General features: G+C 37.5%; 1 protein-coding gene across 2 annotated transcripts in view; it reads left to right on the forward strand.

Moving 5' to 3' along the window:
• Nucleotides 1-11319, forward strand: part of SPTSSB (serine palmitoyltransferase small subunit B) — a 35261-nt gene extending 23942 nt beyond the window's left edge. The window contains exons 3-4 of one of the 2 annotated variants that reach the window (XM_017955736.2): nt 3908-3946; nt 9761-11319. In XM_017955736.2, coding sequence (XP_017811225.1) covers nt 9793-10023 — 231 coding nt within the window. In that variant the 5' untranslated portion in view covers nt 3908-3946; nt 9761-9792 and the 3' untranslated portion in view covers nt 10024-11319. The remainder of the gene's footprint in view (nt 1-3907; nt 3947-9760) is intronic. The other variant, XM_017955737.2, reaches the window with a different exon arrangement.
• The last annotated feature ends 9435 nt before the right edge of the window (nt 11320-20754 follow it).

The following is a 20754-nucleotide window of genomic DNA, read 5'->3' on the forward strand; positions in this document are numbered from 1 at the left end:
TGTTTCTTACTCTCTAGAGGGTCTATAAAATTATCCAACTAATGAATGTGTAGAGAAAGTTCCTTAATTGCCCTGTAGTTGTTCAATTTTCTTCCCTAGCTTTGATTCATCATAAACTTTTAAGTTGTTTTTTTCAGCTTTCTCTAAAAACTTGGACTCCAAATCCTCACCTCTAGTCTGACTTCTGGTATGCACTCTGCTGTCAACATGAGGAATTGGTTGCCAAAGGAAGGCTGGGGAGTATTCTAAGATGAAAAGGAAATTCTCCCCTAAAAGTTTAAACAAGGATCGAATTTACAGTGGGGCACAGAAAACATTGGGGTCACCCACATAGAATGTAGAGCAAAATATCTGGAAACTGAGCAGCCAATAAAATGTGTTTATGTCTAATTCTTACACAGAAGCAATATAGGGTTTTGGCATTAATCAGATGAACTTAAACCACATTCATGTCTCTGATACAATAAGAAATTGCATGTCTTTGTATCTCTGTGAATCTAATTGTGCTCACATGAAGATGCAGCTTGTGATTAGGCCCCTGAGACAAGAGCCATCACATTGGTTGTGCAGTGCACAGCCCACACAATAGTGTGCGGTGGCCCTGCCCAAAAAAAATTGAACCATTTGTTTAGAGGTTCCAATACCTTTCAACTAGTGGCTTGCAATCATGGCTACATACACGTGTGTATTTATTTATTTATTTTAAGGTACTAGGCAATTCAATTAGCGAACATAAATAAGGGGTAGTTTTTTCCCCATCAAATATACAAATCACTCCATTGTTGAAGTAACTGTTATATTCCACAAAGACTCTTTGAGTCTATAATTTCATGAAAACTTACAAGTGGTTTAAAGTTTTACCCATCCACAAGTAATGACAAGACACTGCAGTTGCTGTGAATATTACTATTACATCTAAAGAGCTAAAACCCATTCCACCTCTCCTTACTACATCACTCAAACAGGCTTAGAGACAATTATCAATTATCCTAGTTTTACACATGGAGAAACTGTGACACAAGAAGATTTTGGAATTTACCCAAAGACACAAATAAAATAAATAAATAGAAAGAGAGGAAAAGAGCTGCAATAGAATTCAAGTCTTCAAGTGTCCAGGTGTTCCCATCCTGGAATTTTTCCCATTAGAACCACTTTTCTAACTACCAATCTTAAATTATTACTCACCTAGAGTAAGCACTTCTAAGAGCCATTTTAATAGGATTTAAAACTAATTCATAAGTCTTTCTTATTCACCTGCAAAGTCCATTAACTTTTAGCATTATAAGAAAGTTAAAAAGCACTTGTTATACATTTTTTTAAAATTTAGCACCAGAACCCTTCTATGCTTCAAAAAAATAAAAAAAATAAAAACAGATTGCAGTGAATTATCACAAAACAATCTGTCTAAAACTCACTGCCTGAAAGCAGACAATGAGAATTCAGAAGCACCTTTTATGATCCCCACATTGTGCTGTGGAAATATTAAGTAAGTTTGAGTGGGCTTCCTGCCCTCAACCAACTTACAACTGAATCCATCAGTCAGCCAACAGGCCAGCTCACCAACCAGGCACTGGGGATAAAAAGATGAATGCCGTACATTCCCAGTACCCAAAGCCCTCATAGTCTTGTGGGGAAACAGACTGTGCATAACTAAAAATGTTGCTACAATGGTAACACATAAAAGAAAGTAATAATATTTTCCTTTGCAAGAGAGGGGTCTTCTGAGAATGTTTCAAAGAAGAAAGGACATAGAAGATAGGCCTTAAAATAACTTCTTTAAGTAATAGCTTAAAATAGGAGTTTATCTAGCAGAGAAGGGGCACAAGAAAACTTCAAGAAAAGAAAAGAGCATGAATGAAAACATAGAAGCTTTAGAATGAATGGCATTTAGCAGGAGAGTTGAGAGATTTAACTGGAGAGGTGAAGAAATGAAACTCTGAAGGGCCTTAAACGAAGACTTTATTTCATAGGAAATGGAGAGCCATTGAAGGCTTTCAAGAAGAGAAATGAATCTGTTAAGTTTGGACGGTTAATTCTAGCAGCAGTTTAGAAGATTATAAGGTAAAAAAGAGACAAGTAGTTAGGCTATTTCATTAGTGCAAGCAACAGATGGAGAGAGTCCACAGCACTATCCAACAAAATATTCTGCAATGTTGAAAATATTCTATATCTCTGCTCTCCAATATGGTAGTCACTAGCCATATGTGGCTATTAAACACTAGACATTTAAATTGTCATGTGTGACTAGTGGCTGCCATATTGGGCAGTATAGAGACATCTTAGAGAAGCTAACACTTAAGCCTTAAAGTAGGATTTTTCCAACTGCAGGTTGCAATTAGTAGGTTAAGAAATCAATGTAGTAAATCACAATCAGGATGTTTTTAATGAAAGAAGAGAATAACAAAATAAGGTAGAATTAACTAGAATAGAAAAGAATAAATATAATGAAACAGAATAGAATAAAAAATATCAGCATGCCCTGCAAAGTATTCTTTTGAGAGATGTTCGTTTCAGTTATATGACTCTCTCTCTCTCTCTCTCTCTCTCTCTCTCTCTCTCTGTGTGTGTGTGTGTGTGTGTGTGTGTATGTATACACCATGGATCACAATGTAAGATGTATTTTTCCTCTCTGTTGTGTTTAAGAAATTTTAAAAGCCAGTGTCTTATACAAGGATATTACTCATCTATGTACATAGTGGGAAAAGTTTTCCAGATAGGAAATAAAACATCAGCAAAGTTCACTGGAGTTTAGAATAGGGATAAATCTGGACCTTAGAAGGTTTTCCTAATTAATCTTTTCTCTTTTGGATAGACTTCATTGTTTAGGCAGTTGTAGATTTACAGCAAAATCAAGAAGACAATACAGGGAGTTCCCATATACTCTACATCCAGTGTCCCCTTTAAGATCTTACATTAGTATAACATATTCATTATAATTAATGAACCAATATTGATACATTACTATTAACTAAAGTTCTTACTTTACTTCTGTGTCCTTAATTATTACTTAATGTCCCTTTTCAGGGACATTTAATGTTTCAGGATTCTATCTGGGATATCACATTACAATTAGTCATAATGCCTCCTTTAGCCTCCTTCGGCTATAACAATTTTTCACATTTTGCTTGTTTTTGATGACCTTGGGGGTTTTGGGGAGTACTGGTCGGGTATCTTGTAGAATGCCCCTCTATTGCAATTTGTCTGATACCTTTCTTTAGGTATCAGACATTAGGCTTTAGGTATTAGATTAGGCTGGAGCTATGGGTTACTACGAAGAAGACTACAGAGGTAAAGTGTCTTTTTTGACTTCATATCATGAAGACCTATTATCAACATGATTAATAATGATCAATGTTGGCCTTGATCATCTGCCTGAAGCAGGGCTTATCAGTTTTCTCCACTGTAAAGTTACTCATTTTTATCCCCCTTTCCATACTGTGTTCTTTGGAAGGAAATCGCTGTATTCCTAATTTTTTGAATAAATGAATTACTTAGTTAAAGCAAGGCTTGTACTTGAGTAAGTCATATTAAGCTGTTTCCAAAGAAAGCTACTGTGAGTACAGAAAGAGTCTCTTTTTAGATACAGCATCTCTCTCTCTGAAACTGGCAGGACGCTTTTATCACTTCTCAGATTTTCAGGTTCCAAATATGAAGCACAAAAAAAAAAAAAAAAAAAAAAATGAAGCTGAGTGATTGATGTAGAGTTCCAAAGTGAGTTGAGAAGGAGTTAACCCAAAAATCAACTTTAGGCCCTTCTGACTATTTAGTCCCTTATTCTGATATTCTAGAAGTAAATTTAAACCAAAATGTACTAAGTCTTTATTTTCCCCAGGAGAATAGCTACCTTTAGAATAAGAAATTCCTTAATGAGAAAATCCAATAACTTGGGGTATTTTTTTTTTGGCAGGGGAGGGCTACAGATCACATCTTCTGCAATATTTCCAAGGTAAATGCCACTGTACCAAATCACCTGCTACGCCTCTTTCATTGCCGTTACCTGACTTCCTACCAGTGCTGTTCCCCAAAACAGAAAACAACAACGAAGAGCTCCCTGAGCAAGCCCAGCCAATACTTTTCCTGCAAGCTCCCCTCAACAGTGTTCACATGCCATGACTCATACAGCAATGTTCATGTTACCACATGTGGTTTTTTTCTTAATTGTTACATTTATTCACTTTCTTCTGCATCCAAGCCAGAACAAAGTACTGCCCCTGCATGAGATGAGTCATAAGTCTCAAATCTTCTCCCTCTCTGTCTGAGAGAGGAGGTATAACTTTTATCTCCTTCTCTACTGCACACAAATCTAATGAGAGGAAAATCATCACCCATTGATAAAAGAGTAGCAACAATCAGAAATAAGAAATAATCATTTTCTCTGCATTCTCAGCTATGAAATAACCTTTTAGTGGACTTCCAACACAGAAACATTCAGTCTACAGCAGGTATTATCACAGTCTCAGCGTGTCAGAGTCAAACTGTACCCAGGCCACTGTATCCCTGCCTGAAGACACATCACAGTCTGCCTAGGAGTGCCACTTTTGAATACACAATCTCATGAAAGATCTAAGAACATTTTTAAAGTCATCAAGTTTAGAGGAAGCTTAAAAAAAAAAAAAAGAATAAACTACTCTCTCCTTCTTTTCCATATATCGAAAGTCATCTTTTCAAAAGCACATAACTGAAAACAGGAGATGCATGGTATGCCTGAATAAAGTAAGCATTTCAAGTTATTGGTTTAGCTTTGCTGAGATGTAGCACTAGGTCTCTAAGGAAGTGGATAGATTAAGATCACATTTCATTGTGAAAATTTAGAACTTTAAAATGTTTGCTGTCATCTAGTTCTAGGTTATCTCTGGATAATTAATTTCACGATATTTCTGTCATCTTATTTCCTCAAATGCAGCCTCTTTTTCTAGCTTTCTTCTTAGCATTTTTCCATGTCCTTTACTCCCACTTAGTGCTCATTCCTGGGCCCTTGATCACTGCATGTTTGTTACATGGTCCAGTTTGCTGCTTCCTGGAAGACCATCTCCTGCCTGTAATGCCTCTGAGAATAAAGTCTTTCCAAAGCCGTTAATATTCAGAAGGAGCCACATAGTAGTACTCAAAATGTATTCATTCAATGAATGAATGAATTCTCCTAACCACATTACTCATCAAATTGTCTAAAGTGGTTTTTTTCCTTTTAATCTTGTATATAGTCCCATAGGAGATAAGAAAGTTGACTCACAGAAGGTAGAAATATATTACCTAAGCAAATCTAGAACCTAAAAATAGGGTGCATTCTAACAATAGATTGTAGCAGATGGTTCACCAATAATAACCAACTCTCGCTCTTCTCACCTTCACATAATAAGAAATGACACACAAACTGTCTTTAAAATTGCTTATCATCAATAAGGGGAAAATGAATCAAAGAAAAAGAGACAATCAGTGCTTTCAAGAGACACTTCACATGTCAGTTCTAGCTACTTAGAGGGCTGAGATTGTGGAAACTGGCAAAAAAAAAATTTTTAATCTTAACCGCTTAAATGGTTAGCAGTGCAAAAGTATATTTAAAACAGCCAGATTTAAAGTCATTGCAGATTTAGGGTATTTGTGATCAAGATCTTACCATGTATCCACTGTTGGTGTTATACAGGTTGGTGTGCTTTTTATCTGCTGTTTCTTTTATTCAGTGATTGATTGATTGATTTTTAGCAGTTTAAAACAATAGACATTAATCATCTTGAAGTTTCTATGGCTCAGGAATCTGGATACAGATTAGCTGGGTGCCTCTGGCTCAGGGTCTTTCTCAAGGCCATCATTAAGGTGTTGGCTAGGGCTGCCCAAGCAAGGAATTCTAATTTTAATAGAGAACGCAATAGCCAGGAAATTAATCAATGCATTAAAAAAAAAAATTAGAGTGTTTTGTTTTGTTTTGTTTTTGCCAGGATCTCACTACGTTTCTCAGGCTGGACTTGAAGTCCTAGGCCAAAGGGATCCTTCCCCCGGCCTCAGCCTCTCTAGTACCTGAGACTATTGTCCTGCCCCACCAGGCCTAGCTTAATTAGTGCAGTTTGTTTGTTTGTTTGTTTGTTTGTTGAGACAGAATTTTTGCCCAGGCTGGAGTGCAATGGCGAGATCTCGACTCACTGCAGCCTTTGCCTTCCAGGTTCAAGTGAGTCTCCTGCCTCAGCCTCCCCAGCAACTGGGATTACAGGTGCCCACCACCATGCTCAGCTAATTTTTTGTATTTTTAGTAGAGACAGGGTTTCTGTTACAGCTAGGTGCTGGTCTCAAATTAGAACTTCAGTGATCTGTTCTGCCTACCCTGTTTGGACAGCAGGCATGCGCGAGCCACCCAGCAGCCCCCTCCGGGTATCGAAAAAGCCACAATGTAAAACCACAACAAGGCCAGGTAGTGGGGCTTATGCCTGTAACTCTAGCAGCACTTTTGAGAGGTAAGAGGCAGGTAGATCACCTGAGGCTGGGGAGTTCTAGGATCAGCCCACAACATGGTGAACCCCATTCTCTACTAAAATACAAAAATTAGGGCATGGTATTATTATGCTCCTAGAATCCTAAACTACCAGGAGGAGGCTGAGGCAGGAGAATCTCTTGAACCTGGGAGGTAGAAGTTGTAGTGAGCGAAGATTATGCCACTACATTCTAGCCTAAGTGACAGAGTGAGACTCTGTCTCAAAAACAAATAAATAAATTAATTAATTAAATAAATAATAAAAATCCATGACATATAGACAAAAGTTAATAATATTTCTAAATAAGCAATATTATCTCATTTGTAAAAGTGAAGAGTATTAAGAATATTTTAAACAAGTTCTCAGTATACTGTTCATTCCAAAACAGTAATGCCCAAGGGAAGAGTAGAGGTACAGATTTTCTGAAATAATTGGGCTCCAAAGTCATTTCAACTCTACTCCAGAATGCAGCATTATCACATGAACTTAACCCCTCCTCCTCTCAAACCCACCACAGCATTGCCCTAACTCAGAGGTTGAAGATAAAACAGTTAACCTATCCAACTAGCACCTATAGCTCCTGCCCTCACTCTGGCCATTCCCACCTCTTCAGTGTCATCACACTCCCTGCTCCCTCGGTGGCCCCTCGAAACCAACCTACGTCTTCCCACCTACAACCTTTGCACATACTGTTCCCTCTGTCTTGGCTGTTCTCCCCACTTCACTGCCTATTCTATCTATTTGACTCATAATGATCTCTCGGACCTTATCTCAAAAGTTTCTTCCTCAGAGCTGTGCTTAGGTTTCCCACAGCCCCTTATACACGGTATTTTTCCTTTAGGGCACTTAAAGCCTGTATAAAAGAAGGCTTTCCACAGAGTCAGCCTTTTGCCCTTCCATCCCTTCTGCTGTGTGATGTACATAGCATTCTTAGAAGCAGAGATGGAGCAGTGTCCTCACCTGACACCAAAACTGCTGGGCCCTTGATCTTGAACTTCCACCCTGCAGAACTGGGAAATAAATCTCTATTATCTATAAATTTCCCAGTCTAGGGTATTTTGTAATAACAGCACAAACGGACTAAGACACTCTCCTTCTGTCATTCATTTCCTCCAAGACCTAACCCTATTGACTTTTGCTGTTTCTGTGAAGCCAGAGCTGGGGGAAAGAACATTGGAGGTAACTTCTCACTGAAGTTACCAACTTAAATTTCATAATTTAAATTATTGAGGTAATTTAAATCAAATTATTTAGTTTTTACTCTGGCTTCTAGGAAAGACGGGAGGCTGACTTTTCATTCCATAAGAAAGTCAGAATGCTTCAGTTTTGTATTATCTATTTGTCTGGATTATCTTAGCCATTATTATAGATAATTGTGACCTGGTCACACAGGGGCTTTCCATTTTAAGTTTTTGTGAAAATGATGCTTGTCAAAATGGATCACTTCTTATGAGAGCCAAGCTGTATGAAAATCAACAATAGCTAACTGTATTCTACTTACGTTGATACTATGAGTGCTCTATAATTATTTTTTTAAGTTGGTTACCTGTTATTCATTCATCCACTCATTCCTTCAGCAAATACTTACTGATGACCATCTTTGTGCCATGCGTTGTCCTAGCGTCCAGTATACAAAGATCAATGAGGGTTTCCCCATAGCCTAAGGAGTCCACAGTCTTATAGAACAAATGCATCTTGCTTATACTCAAAAGAAAAAAGAGACATTTTCAGATCAGAAGATAGAAATTATCTTTAAAAATCCTCACTGTGCTTTGAATAGTAAAAGTTATCAAAGTGAACTTTGATGATGCGACACCATCTTATTCTTAGGAGTAAGCAAAAGGGGCAGAAAGATGAGCCTGTATTTTCAGAGACACCCACCACTATGCCTATGAAAGTCTGCAATATCTCCCAGGAAGGCTTTTTTTTTTTTTTCCCCCCTCTCCTTGAGACAGAGTCTCCCTCTGTCTCCCAGGCGGGAGTGCAGTGGCACAATCTCAGCTCACTGCAATCTCCGCCTCCCAGGCTCAAGTCATCCTCCCACATCAGCACCCCCACTCCCCCTCCCCCTAGTAGCTGGGATTACAGGCGCAAGCCACTACACTCAGCTAATTTTTGTATTTTTTTAGTAGATATGGGGTTTTGCCATGTAGCCTCAAACTCTTGGCCTCAAGTGACCTTCCCACCTCAGCCTCCCAAAGTGCTAGGATTACAGGTATGAACCACTGCGCCCAGCCCCCAGGAAGCTTTCTAAGAAATGACTTCTTTCAGGGAAGTTTTACTTGTGGTTGTAACTGTGGTCCTATCTGAAGACTAATGAAACACTAACGAGGTTTTTATAAGTTCTTTACTACAAAACCAAATGACTACCCAAAGGTACGCTTAGGGCTTCCCATTTGTTTTGGGGATCCCTAAGACCACCCACATGTCCAGTGATTCACCAGAAGGACTTGTGGGAGTCAACATATATTTATCCACAGAGTATCTATTCATGAGCGCATCAGAAGCATGTACATGAATTTCTCCAGATTCTGGAGCATTATCCACCTAAGAGTTCCTTTCTCTACCAGCAAAAACTGCAGTAATGTATGTACAGCTTCTGCCTGGGGAGACCGATTAGAAAGAAATTCAGCATCCAAAGTTTATATTGGGGCTGGTCATGTGGGCACACTTTGCTTGGCAATTAAAAATTCCAGACTACCAGAATACAGTAGATATTCACTATAAATTGTATTGCTTGTACGGATTAGGCACAGTGAATCTTCCTTATCTGTTAGGAAATGGAGAGAACATTCCAAAGGCCACGTTCTCAGATGCCAGTCAAGGACTAAATTTGCAAGCATGTCCTTCTTAAGAGTAGTAGCCTTGGGCTTGCTATATTATTTCTTCTCTGCACACCGTGTTTTAAATCTTCTGTTAGAATATATGCTGTAGGAAATAGAAAAGTTAACTTTTATTTCTCTTTGTATACATGGCTCAGGAAAATGAGGCTAACCTCAATTTTTAGGTACTGTTATCATGAAAGTTATTTCTAACAATTATCATGTTTAGATAGATATTACCGTTACTAATAGTATTATTGCTGCCAATTTTAGTAGTAATTATTAGTAGTGGTGACAATACTATTAATTTTTATAGTTAATATAGTATATATTATTTTACAGAATATTCATATGTTAGTAATATATTCACTGATCTTTAACAAATCTTTGAAAGATTTTAACATGCTGAGATCATGAAAATTTAAAGAGATTCTTTGTTTGGTTCCTTGTCCTCTAATATGTTACATTTTTTAACAGGACAAACTTACTGCAACTTGAAGGAGCCAACCATGGATTTGAGGCGCGTGAAGGAATATTTCTCCTGGCTTTACTATCAATACCAAATCATTAGCTGCTGTGCTGTTTTAGAGCCCTGGGAGCGATCTATGTTTAACACCATCTTACTAACCATTATTGCTATGGTGGTATACACTGCCTATGTCTTTATTCCAATCCACATTCGCCTGGCTTGGGAATTTTTCTCAAAAATATGTGGATATCACAGTACCATTTCTAATTGATCTTGTTCACGTTCAGTGAAGTGGCATTGCATATTTATATATTGCTTACAACTTATTGATTTAGGTAACTATTGTGTCTTCCTTCACTATCTGACCTGAAAAGCACTCTCTTCTCTATGCACTCTTATATTCTGCCTTTCTGCCTGGAGTTTGAAATAGATGTCTCTTTAGTTTCTTTCGCACATGCTACATTGTGCATCAGACCATAGATAATACAATGACTTTACCTCACAAATCAAATTCTGTCAACACAAATCTATGAATTTAGTTTATTTAAAATCAGAACAATTTCCTACAAATTTTTTTTTGGAAAATAAGCTCATAACAGACATACCAGAATCATACTTAAAGTACTCCCTTGACACTTATTCTATACTGAAGGGTAAATTTTTAAAATTCTTTTTAGGCTACTGTCAGAAGTATCCTATCTTTGTTTATGATGTATAAAAAGATGTGAATAAATTATATGGAACCCCTAAGTCTTATTTTCTAGTAAACTGATGATACTGGAAATTCTTTTACTTCAAATACAAAAGAATAAGCTGGAGGCAATTATTTCCTTTCATACACAGTTCATGAATTGTTTTAAATGCTTCTTAAAGCCTGGCTTTATAACCGTTTAAAATCAACAATGTTGATTTTAGATAACCAAGTAAGTATTATAATACAAAATAATTTTAAGTGTAGGAAACTAAAGTATAATCAAAGTAAATTCAGATATTGTGATTTGTGGTATTGCCTTGCCTTGCATAATGCTGGGGGGAAAAGAGAAAGGAAATTGTTTTCTTTTTGTGCTTTTATTCAGCGGAGGGGAAAAAAGCATGTATTGGGCCACAGGAAGAAAAGCTAATAAGTAGGCTGGAAGTAATATTCTACCAGCAGGAACTCAACAGCTCCAGTTAAGTGCTTTGATATAGTGGCTCTTTTGCAGAGCCAAAACAAGATTTATTAAATTTCCTTCAAAGTGTTTATCTTTAAAACAAATATAAGGTTTTAATTATACTGCTGAAGTGAATGTGAATGCCAAAGACTAAGTTTTACAGTTTTGCTTTCCTCCCAATAAATATTAATGTATGTAATTCTAGAGGGTAAAAATGTAAATAGGTTTGAACAATATTTGCACCCTTGTTTGTGTTATGAAAAAATTTTTTCCAAGGCGAGCTGGAGAGAAAGATGTTTGGCATGCCAAATTAACTTGCATGTTTGTTAAAAAAACAAACACATGTTTTGAAGAGAAACCAGATCTGAACATGTATTTGTTGAGTTTTGCAAAATAAAATTAATTTTGTAAGTAAATATCTACTTCCAGATTTACTTTTTTTTTTTCATATTGCACTAAATATCTAGACGGTACATTGCATATTTCTCCCTAGCATATCATTTTTTACTAATCCAATGTGGTAACGGGTCTTAAAATGGTAACAAAAACCTAACATTTATCAAGGGACTTCTCCATGCTGGACACATTTTCCATGTTGGAGTAGGTGCAAAGATCTCCTACTTACAGGTAAAGAGCCTGAAACTTGAAAAGGTTACATTTCTTATTCAAGGTGAATTAGCTACCAGTAGCATAGCAAGGATGCAAATCCAGGTCAGGACCACACCAGGCCCTGAAAATATTTTGTACACGAAAGCCCAGGGGAGGACAAAATGAACAAATGAAAGTTGATGGGATGAGTGTCACCAACGTTTGAAAGTATAACTCCATCAAATAAAAAGAAGAGCATTAGGAGACAGCCAAGGTTGGAGGAATGATAAGCCGAGGTCCCAGCTGTCACTTTTTTTGCTGTACCTAGGATGCTGTGTTCACCCATTTCTATGCTTCCAAGGCCCACGTGCCTATTTTGAAAGATTGCTTTCACTTCTAAATATTTAAAGAGAATTCTCAGTTAAGCATGAACTTGGATGCATTCCCAGTTCATAATGATTCAACACCCTTATATACATGGACCCCTGCTAAGCACTCTTGGAATTCAATCACAAAGATACGACATTGACCTTCTCAAAAAATCCTCCGTCTAAAAATAAGAGAGTTAAAATAAACATGAATAGACACAGCAAAGCTTAATAAAAGATTATTGCACAACACCACCCCAGGATGTCACTTCGAAGGTGTTTCTTATGAACAGTCAAAATAATAATACAGCGTCCAAAAAACATAATCAAAAATAGTTTGGGGGAAAAAAAACCTATCAGCGTGTAGTGGGAAAGAAGAGTAAGCATTACTTTCCCTGCCTGCTAAGTTTATTTTCTAGACATGGCAGAGACATTCTTTACCTTGACCACAGTTTGCCTAGATTAGAAACACTTTTCGTGTGTCTTTCCTTTGCTTCCATTACTTAGATATTTCAATGATGTGTACAGAACTTTAAAAACAAGAAAGGCCAAAGGTTCCATGGTCCCAGTGAACTTGCATTTGTCACTCACCAAACGAGAAATTGTAAAATGTTCTTTCCCTGGCATTGGCCAAGTCAACAATTACTTTTATCTGCTTGTGCAACAAAAAACACAAAATGTCAACATATCAGGCAGTTTAAATATCAAGATAGGACTAACCAATCTTCATTAAGTTATTTGCAGGAAAAAAAAATCACTCATCCGCATTTTCTGTTTTTTTCTTCTTCCATCACAAATATATTTAGATCCTCTTACTGGAGTGATCCCCAGTAAGATTTGTCCTTATTTCTGAATCTGCTGATACAGAGCTTAGCAAACTCCCACCCAAGAGGACATTATGTAGCTCCTTCTACCCTGTGACCACACAAAAACAAAGAAGTTCAGTGTTTGTATTGGGCCAACCTCAAGATGGACAGCTCCTGGCTATGGACCAAAAGAGTAACACTCATTCATTCATTCAATAAATTTATTAAAAGTCAACCATGTATTGATGGATAGATAGAAGGATAGAAAAATGAAAACATATGTGATGAAGACCATATAACAATAGAAACTAGATGCTAGGTATACAGGCATTCATTGCAAAATTCTGTTAACATTGTGTTTCAAGTTTTTTACTTAAAAACATAGGGAATAAAATCCTACCACGTGCTAGTCTTTGGGCTTCGTACTAGAAAATGAGAATGAATGAGACAGAAGCAGAAACATCTCTGGATTTATTAATGATACTATCTGGTAGGCAAGATAACAACAACAAAAAAAATTCAAGCAAGCAAAATATTTATGAATTGTGATAAAGTTAAAAAAAAAACCAAACACTAGTGTGCTAGAAAGACAGCGACAGGTGGCTGGGGATGATGAAACCCTTGGGGCAAAGGGAACATAGTTCTTCCAGCTGCAGTAGAGCAGGATTCAAACTTCTCTAATTGAGGGACTGTAAGCAGGGGGATGATGTGGAAGGAATGTGATGTCGTTTATACTGTAAGATGATGGCACTGGCTGTGGTGTAAGAGTGGATGGGACAGAGGCATGATTTACCACCATAACCTGTTTCAGACCATGATCCAAGTCCCCCATTCTTTCTGGAACCTCAAGATGGCATATAAGCATCTGTACCCACTTCGGGGTGTTGGGGTAATCATTCTATGATTCTTCTCCATGCACATTAATAAATTTGTCTGCCATTTCTCCTATTAATCTGCCTTTTGTCAGTTGATTTTTCAGTGAATCTTCAGAGGCCAAAAGGGACGTTTTCCCTTGGCCTTTACGCTGTCAAAATGTAACCCCCTGAAACCCTGCTTATCTCTCGCACCTTACCATGCAAATGCAATACCTTCCTCCCAGTCCTGAGTTATATTTACCTGGGCCAGAGAAGGTACCCGGCTTCAAAGAGGGAAAAGAGAAGTTCATCACCCACATAGCATATTCTGTACCTTTCAGGTGTTGGTTGCCTCAGAATTATGCAAGTGTTCCTTCTGAAGAGCACAGAGAACCACAGCACATGGTTTTTTGCACCACATATTCTCATAAAAACTCACTAAACGAATGGATTGATGAACAAATTAAGCCCTTTTACAACTCCAGAGTAGAGGCATTGAGTCATATTCCAGACATGATTTGTCACTAGCATTTTTATGAAGTCACTCACCTAAGGTGAGTTTTTAAACATCTGGTGAAGGTTTTGAGAGACCTTTGTCCCTCTCTTGTATTCTCCTACCCATTATTCCTTCTCTCCTGCTCCTATTTATTCTCACAGCAATCCCCACATGAGCATTTTTTTAAAAGGGAGGACTTTTTTAAAAAGTTCATTGATGCATCTGTAAAGATCTGCAACTGTTTTCTCCTCAAGTACTGGACCATTTGTTCTCAGCTCTGGTTGTACATTAGAATCGTCTGGGAGCTTTAAAAACTACCAATGCCTGGCCCTGACCAGAGAAACTAAATCGAAACCCCCAGAAGGGAGCGCCCAACATAGTAGTTTTAAAAACTCCCCAGATAATTCTAATACTTGGCCAAGATTGAGAACCACTTTAACAGACTTTTAGTGAATGCTGATTAAATCACTAAAATCCAGCATCAAGCTGGATGCTCCTCTGTACCCTCCCACTTGCCAGGCTTGTCGAACATGTCTGTAATATGATTAAGGCACTACTCTTTCTCTAGATACGGTCTTGATCATAACAAACAGCGCTTCCTTACTGTTTTTCAGTAAAAGTACTCAACACTCCCATAGAAGCTTGAAGTGCTTAATAGTTAGCATCACGCTCCCCGCTACATTTTGTTCCACTTAATGATGTCTTCAATCATTTCATCATGCATCATTTAAAAGCAGTAAAATATCACAAATTATGCTTACAGGCATGAAGTTCTAAAGAACACTCAGTCTGCTGCTGATGAGCTTGGTGGAGCACTTTCATTTACAACCTGAGTACAAGATCATGTCACAATAATTTGGTTAAGTCAGATAGATAGTACCATCAGCACCGCTGCGGAGCATGCAAATCTGTGCATTTCACAATAATATCACAATAGGGCACCTCATGGATGAATGAGTGTACCTTGCTTCCTTTTGTTTTTAATTACTTGCAGTTATATGTATTTATTTCAACAAACCTATTTGGACCCAGACTTGGCTCCAGAATGGGTGTGGGTTTTTTGTTGTCGTTGTTGTTGTTGTTGTTTGTTTGTTTAAGATTTAGGGGGTACATGTGCAGGTTGGTTACACGGACATGCGGATGTAATGAATATATCGCATAATGTGCTGAGGTTTGTGCTTGTATTGAACCCATCACCCAAACAGTGAACATAGTACCCAAACGGTAGTTTTTCAACCCTTGCCCTCCTCCCTCCTTCCCTTCTTTTGAAGTCTCCTGTGTCTATTGTTTCTCTCTTTATATCTGTGTATACCCCTTGTTTAGCTCCCACAGATAAGTGACAACATGTGGTATTTTATTTTCTGTTCCTGCATTAATTCGTTTAGGATAATGGCCTCCAACTGCATTTGTGTTACTGCAAAGGACATAATTTCATTACTTTTTATGGCTTTGTAGTATTTCATGGTGCATAGGTACCACATCTTCTTTATCCAGTCCACCATTGATGGGTATCTAGGTTGATTCTATAACTTTGTCATTGTGAATAGTGCTGCAATAAATACACAAGTACATGTGTCTTTTTGGTAGAATGATTCATTTTCCTTTGGGTACATACCCAGTAATGGGATTGCTGGATCAAATGGCAGTTTTATTTTTAGGTCTTCGAGAATACTCCAATCTGTATTCCACAGAGGCTGAACTAATTTACATTCCAACCAACAATGTGTAAACATTCTCTTTTCTCCTTATCCTGACCAACATCTGTCATTTTTTGAGTCTTTAATAATAACCATTCCAACCACTGTGAGATGGTATCTTATTGTGTTTTAATCCACATTTCTCTGATGATTAGTGGTGATGAGCATTTTTTCATATTTTTGTTGGTCACTTGTAGGTCTTCTTTTGAGAAATGTCTGTTCATGTCATTGCCCACTTGTTAATGGGTTTTTTTTTTCTTGTTGAATTGTTTAAGTTCCTTAGAGATTCTATATATTAGACTTTTGTCAGGTGAATAGTTTGCAAATGTTTGTGGCAGAAAATTTTAGTTAGAAACTAAGATAAACAAGTGATATGGATAATGGAAAGATAATCACCCCTCAGAGAGTAGAATGACCCAGTTCTTCTTGCTCTACCTACCTGTGTGTGCCCTTGGACAAGGGACTTCACTTCTCTGGGATCCAGTTTCTCTGCTGTGAAAAGAATACTCCTCTGGGAATAGCATATGTGTTTTTCTCTTATTGGTTCTTGTGATCACTGGCAGGGCCACCCTAGAAGGTCATGCTGTTAAGAACTTTGAAGCTATACCTGCTCATTGGAAAGAATGCCATTATGAACATATCAGTGTCTATCATGAGATCAGTATACCTGCTCATTGGAAAGAATGCCATTATGAACATACCAGTGTCTATCATGAGATCAGTAGAAAGGAAGTGGACTTTAAGTTCTACTGGGTCAAAAACCATAGAATTACTTTCCTAACCCAGTGCAGTGGCTGGAAACCTGTGGACATAAAACGAAAACACCTACTTACAACACTGTAACAGGTAATCTTTACAGCCACATAGAAATGTGTACACACATACTGGCAGCTTGTCTCTATATACTCAGGTACACTTATTCTTCAACTTCAGTTCAAATTCTACCTCTTCTATTAGGCCAACTACATGCCATAACATTAAATAGCTAATATTTATAAGGCAGATACTATGCATCTGCTCTTCTAAGCATTTTGCATATGTAATTAATTTAACTCTCACAGCAATCCTGTTAAGTAGATATCATTATCTTCATTCTACAGATAGGGAAAGCTGAGGCACAGATTGTTTAAGTGACTTGCTCAAGGTTACACAGTTAGTAAAGGAGCTGAGATTTGAACTGAGGCTGCAGACGTGACGTGTTTAACCACTGGACGAAATGGCACCTTCTACACATCCACATAAACCATCACTATACCACACTTTTTTCTGCATTCTATCATTCACTGATTCTGTGTGATTATAGGACATCTATCAATGTAGTAAGCACTTTGAGATTTAGACAGAACGTTATATAGGATGACCACAGATTCTGGTTTGCCTACCTAGTGCTTTTGGGTGGGGATGAGGAAATTCAGAGAAGTCTTTCTACATAAAGCGATGCCTGAGTTACATCTTAGAGGATGAACAGCAATTAGTCACAATAAAATTAGCAATTAAAATCAGTTTATTCTCTAATATAAACATTCTCCCTTGCCAATTGGTTATATAACTTGGACCTCTAACTATATCTTTCAGTAAATAGAGTTAGCCATCCCTCCTCAAAACTCAAAGAAATCCTCACATTATATATAAGAATAAAGTTCAGTGCTATTATAATTAGAGGAACTTGCTTTTCATATGAAAGTCTTAATATGGAACTTCTAGGTGATGTTCTTGGGCAGTTAGAGAAGTAAAGAAAAATATAATAAAATTCTTGATTAGGGAAGGAGAAAATAATTCAGGACAAAAGAGGAAGAGAAATAGCTCCTTCTCACAGTCAAGAGCTTCAGACTTTCTAATAAATCAAAGGTAATGATCCACTAACTTCATGAGGGTGTGAAGAAATAGATGCCACATCTTCGTGAGTCCAGACAAATTAAAACTGGCTCTACTTATATACTCTGTGACCTAGTTTAAGGGTGGTTAAACCAACAGGAAAGCACAGTGACCAGATAGAATAAAAAAGGGCCATATTGGAATAGTATTTTTTTATAATTTTGTCTTTTATTTAATTTTACATTTTTCAGATTTGTTGTAATGATGAATAATTATTTATGTTAACCATTATGGTGACTTTATATTACAGTCATGCAAAGATACTAGCCTTGTAAGACACATTTACCTATAAGACCTGAAAACACTGAGAAGCTCAGAAAACGAATGTCAGGGAAGACATGACTGCTTCTCATTTCTGCAAAGGTGCAACAGAATGACTCTGAGTTAATTAATTGCTGTAATAAGATGCTCAAACCAAGCTCAAAAATTATTCTACTGTAAAGACAATCATATGGCCTGGAAATTTGAAGTTACCCGCCTTCAAATGAGGGGCAGGGAAAAAAGTGATAAAACTTATCAAAATTATGAAAGCCTTGCCCTTCCCAGAAACCAACTTAGAAAAAAGAAACAGATCAAAGATGATTTCAATTTATCAGACTAAGTTAAGAACAGAGATCAGGGCCTGGATAAAAAAGAAAATGATCAGGAGCTTCAGATAACAGAAATAGGGTCTCAAGACCAAGTGAGAAACTCCAAAGGCTGCGTTGAGAATGTTGTCTGGAAACTCTACGGTTTCTACCCCAGATAAGGAGAATCTGCAGATTCCAGATTCTTGGCTGCCCTTGGGGTTTAGGGTGGAGGAGGCATTTGGACAACCTAACCCAGTTTCCCAGGTTCAATGCTAAATTCCAGCTCCACCACTTTCAGAGCACACTCCTGGAACCATTCTGGACTTTGAAAAGGTTCATTTGTGAGTTGAAAGGCTCAAGAGAATAGCAGAACAAGTTTCCATCTGAAGTCACCTAAAGTCAGTGCCCACAATTAGAATGGCCTTAAGAGTTACAGCAAACCCAGAGTTCCCATTTACACACTTCTCTGTAAATGGGAATGTTTTGCATAAAGATGTTATGACCTTTCCACTATTAATTTATTTAGCAAGCCTTTCTTTTTTACAGGACAAAGGTGAACTTGAGCACAACCCTCTATGAATGATCACAAGTTCCATAATAGTATACTTTCTTCCTTTTGCAATTTTTCATGACGTGTGACATAATTTGCTTAACGTCAATAGTGACAAGAGGTTAGAGGTTGTCTATTTTTGTCCACTATTTTGTCCTCATCAACAGAAACACTCTCTGGTACCAAGTAGGCTCTCCAAAAAAAAGTTTGCTGAAGAGATAATACCCACTCAAAAAGTTGTGAGGACTAACTGAGAAATATACATGAAATACCCATCACAGCGCCTGGCAACTGAAATCAGTATTTGTTGAATTGAGTGAATGAGTGGAGAAGATTCTACTTCACACACTCTCGGTGCCCCCTCCAGGTACCTTCCTACTTCTTGACTTTCTTTCATTACTATAATTTTCAAATGAGTACTCCATGCTTTCATTTCCTCTCTAGTGTCTCTATAATTCTTGACCTTTCCACTCCACTGAACTGATCCCCTCAAAATCCAAACAACTGGCAAACTCCTACTTCCTTGAAACTCTCTTCCATGTCTGTGGTTCCATGACTGCAGATTCTGTTGCAACTTTTCCAACACTTTCTTCCTTTCTGTGAGTAACTTTTGACTTTCACTCTCTCGGGGTGAGTCTCAGCAGGACTACCTCTTGAACTTTTGCCTTTCTTCTTTTATTAAATTTTAACTTAGCTATACAAGGCTTCCACTACCATTTTTGGTTAATGACTCCTAAGTTTTCACATCTTCTGTATTTGTCTGACCTGTAGTCCCATATTCCCAACACTGGGAAAATTCTTAAAGCTTTTCATACTCCCTGTAATCCCAGCCTATATGCAACCCTCCATACAGTGTCTGTTTCCTCTCCAGCTCGTTTAGGGTAAGAGCCACATCATGGGATTTAGTATCTCCAGCACCTAGCGCAAGTCCTAGCACAAAGTAAGGAATAAATGTCTGCTAAACAAATAAAGAAAGAAATGTCCCTAGAACTATTACTAAAACTTTTTCATTTGAATCTCTTGCAATATCTCAAACTTCACACCAATATGATGTCCTTTCCCCCCACTCCACATTTTCTTGCCTCCTGAATTTCTTACTGTCAATGATACCACCATCCACCTGTCTGAGCTTAAAATCAAGTCCTCTTTGACTCTTCCTCATTTCCCTTATATTCATCAAATCTTGAACATTTCCTATAATATTTCATGTCCTATAACATTTCCTATACTATTCATTCTCCATCCTCACTGTCAAAACACAAACTTAGCAAGGCCTCCGGTCCCATCTGGATGATCACAACAGTCTTCTCATTCTCAAGACATATAAAGACTCTCTCTTATCTGCTGCAGGCTTGTAGTCTAATAATCTTGACCTGGTTTTCAAGAATCCTCATAATCCAGTTTTCTCTCTTCCCACTACAAATCCAACCTCACATCAATATCCATGGCCCACTGTGTTCTTGCCATTGATCAGTCAAGTGATGATTTGTTCCTTCCCTATCTGGGAGATTCCCTGTCTGGAATTCTGCCTATGGAATTCTGCCCACGATTCAAGGCTGAGATCAAATAATTTCTTACATAGGAAACTTATTATGACCATTCTAGTCCTAAGTGTTTCTTTTATTTATTTACATTTTTATTTTGAAATAATTTTAGATTTGCCAAAAAGTTGTAGAAAAAAAAAGAGAGAGACTTTCCGTATGCCTTTCACCTAGCTTCTTCTAATATTTTTAATAACACGTTGTATAACCATAGTATATTATCAAAACCAGGAAATTAATATTGTGACAACACTATTGACTGAACTACAGCTCTTATTTGAATTTCTTCAGTCTTTCCCTGAATGTCCTTTTTCTATTGAAGAATCAACTCAGGATCCCACATCACATTTGATTGTCTCCTTGGTCTGCTCCAGTCTGTGACAGTTCTCAGTCTTTCCTTGTCTTTCGTGACCTTGACACTTTTAATGAGGGTTCATCAGGTATTTTGTAGACTGACCCTCAATTTGGGTTTACCTAATGTTTTCTCATGATTAAATAGAGGCTTTA

The sequence above is a fragment of the Papio anubis genome, chromosome 2 (assembly GCF_008728515.1).
Source record: "Papio anubis isolate 15944 chromosome 2, Panubis1.0, whole genome shotgun sequence".
Classification (NCBI taxonomy): Eukaryota; Metazoa; Chordata; class Mammalia; order Primates; family Cercopithecidae; genus Papio; species Papio anubis.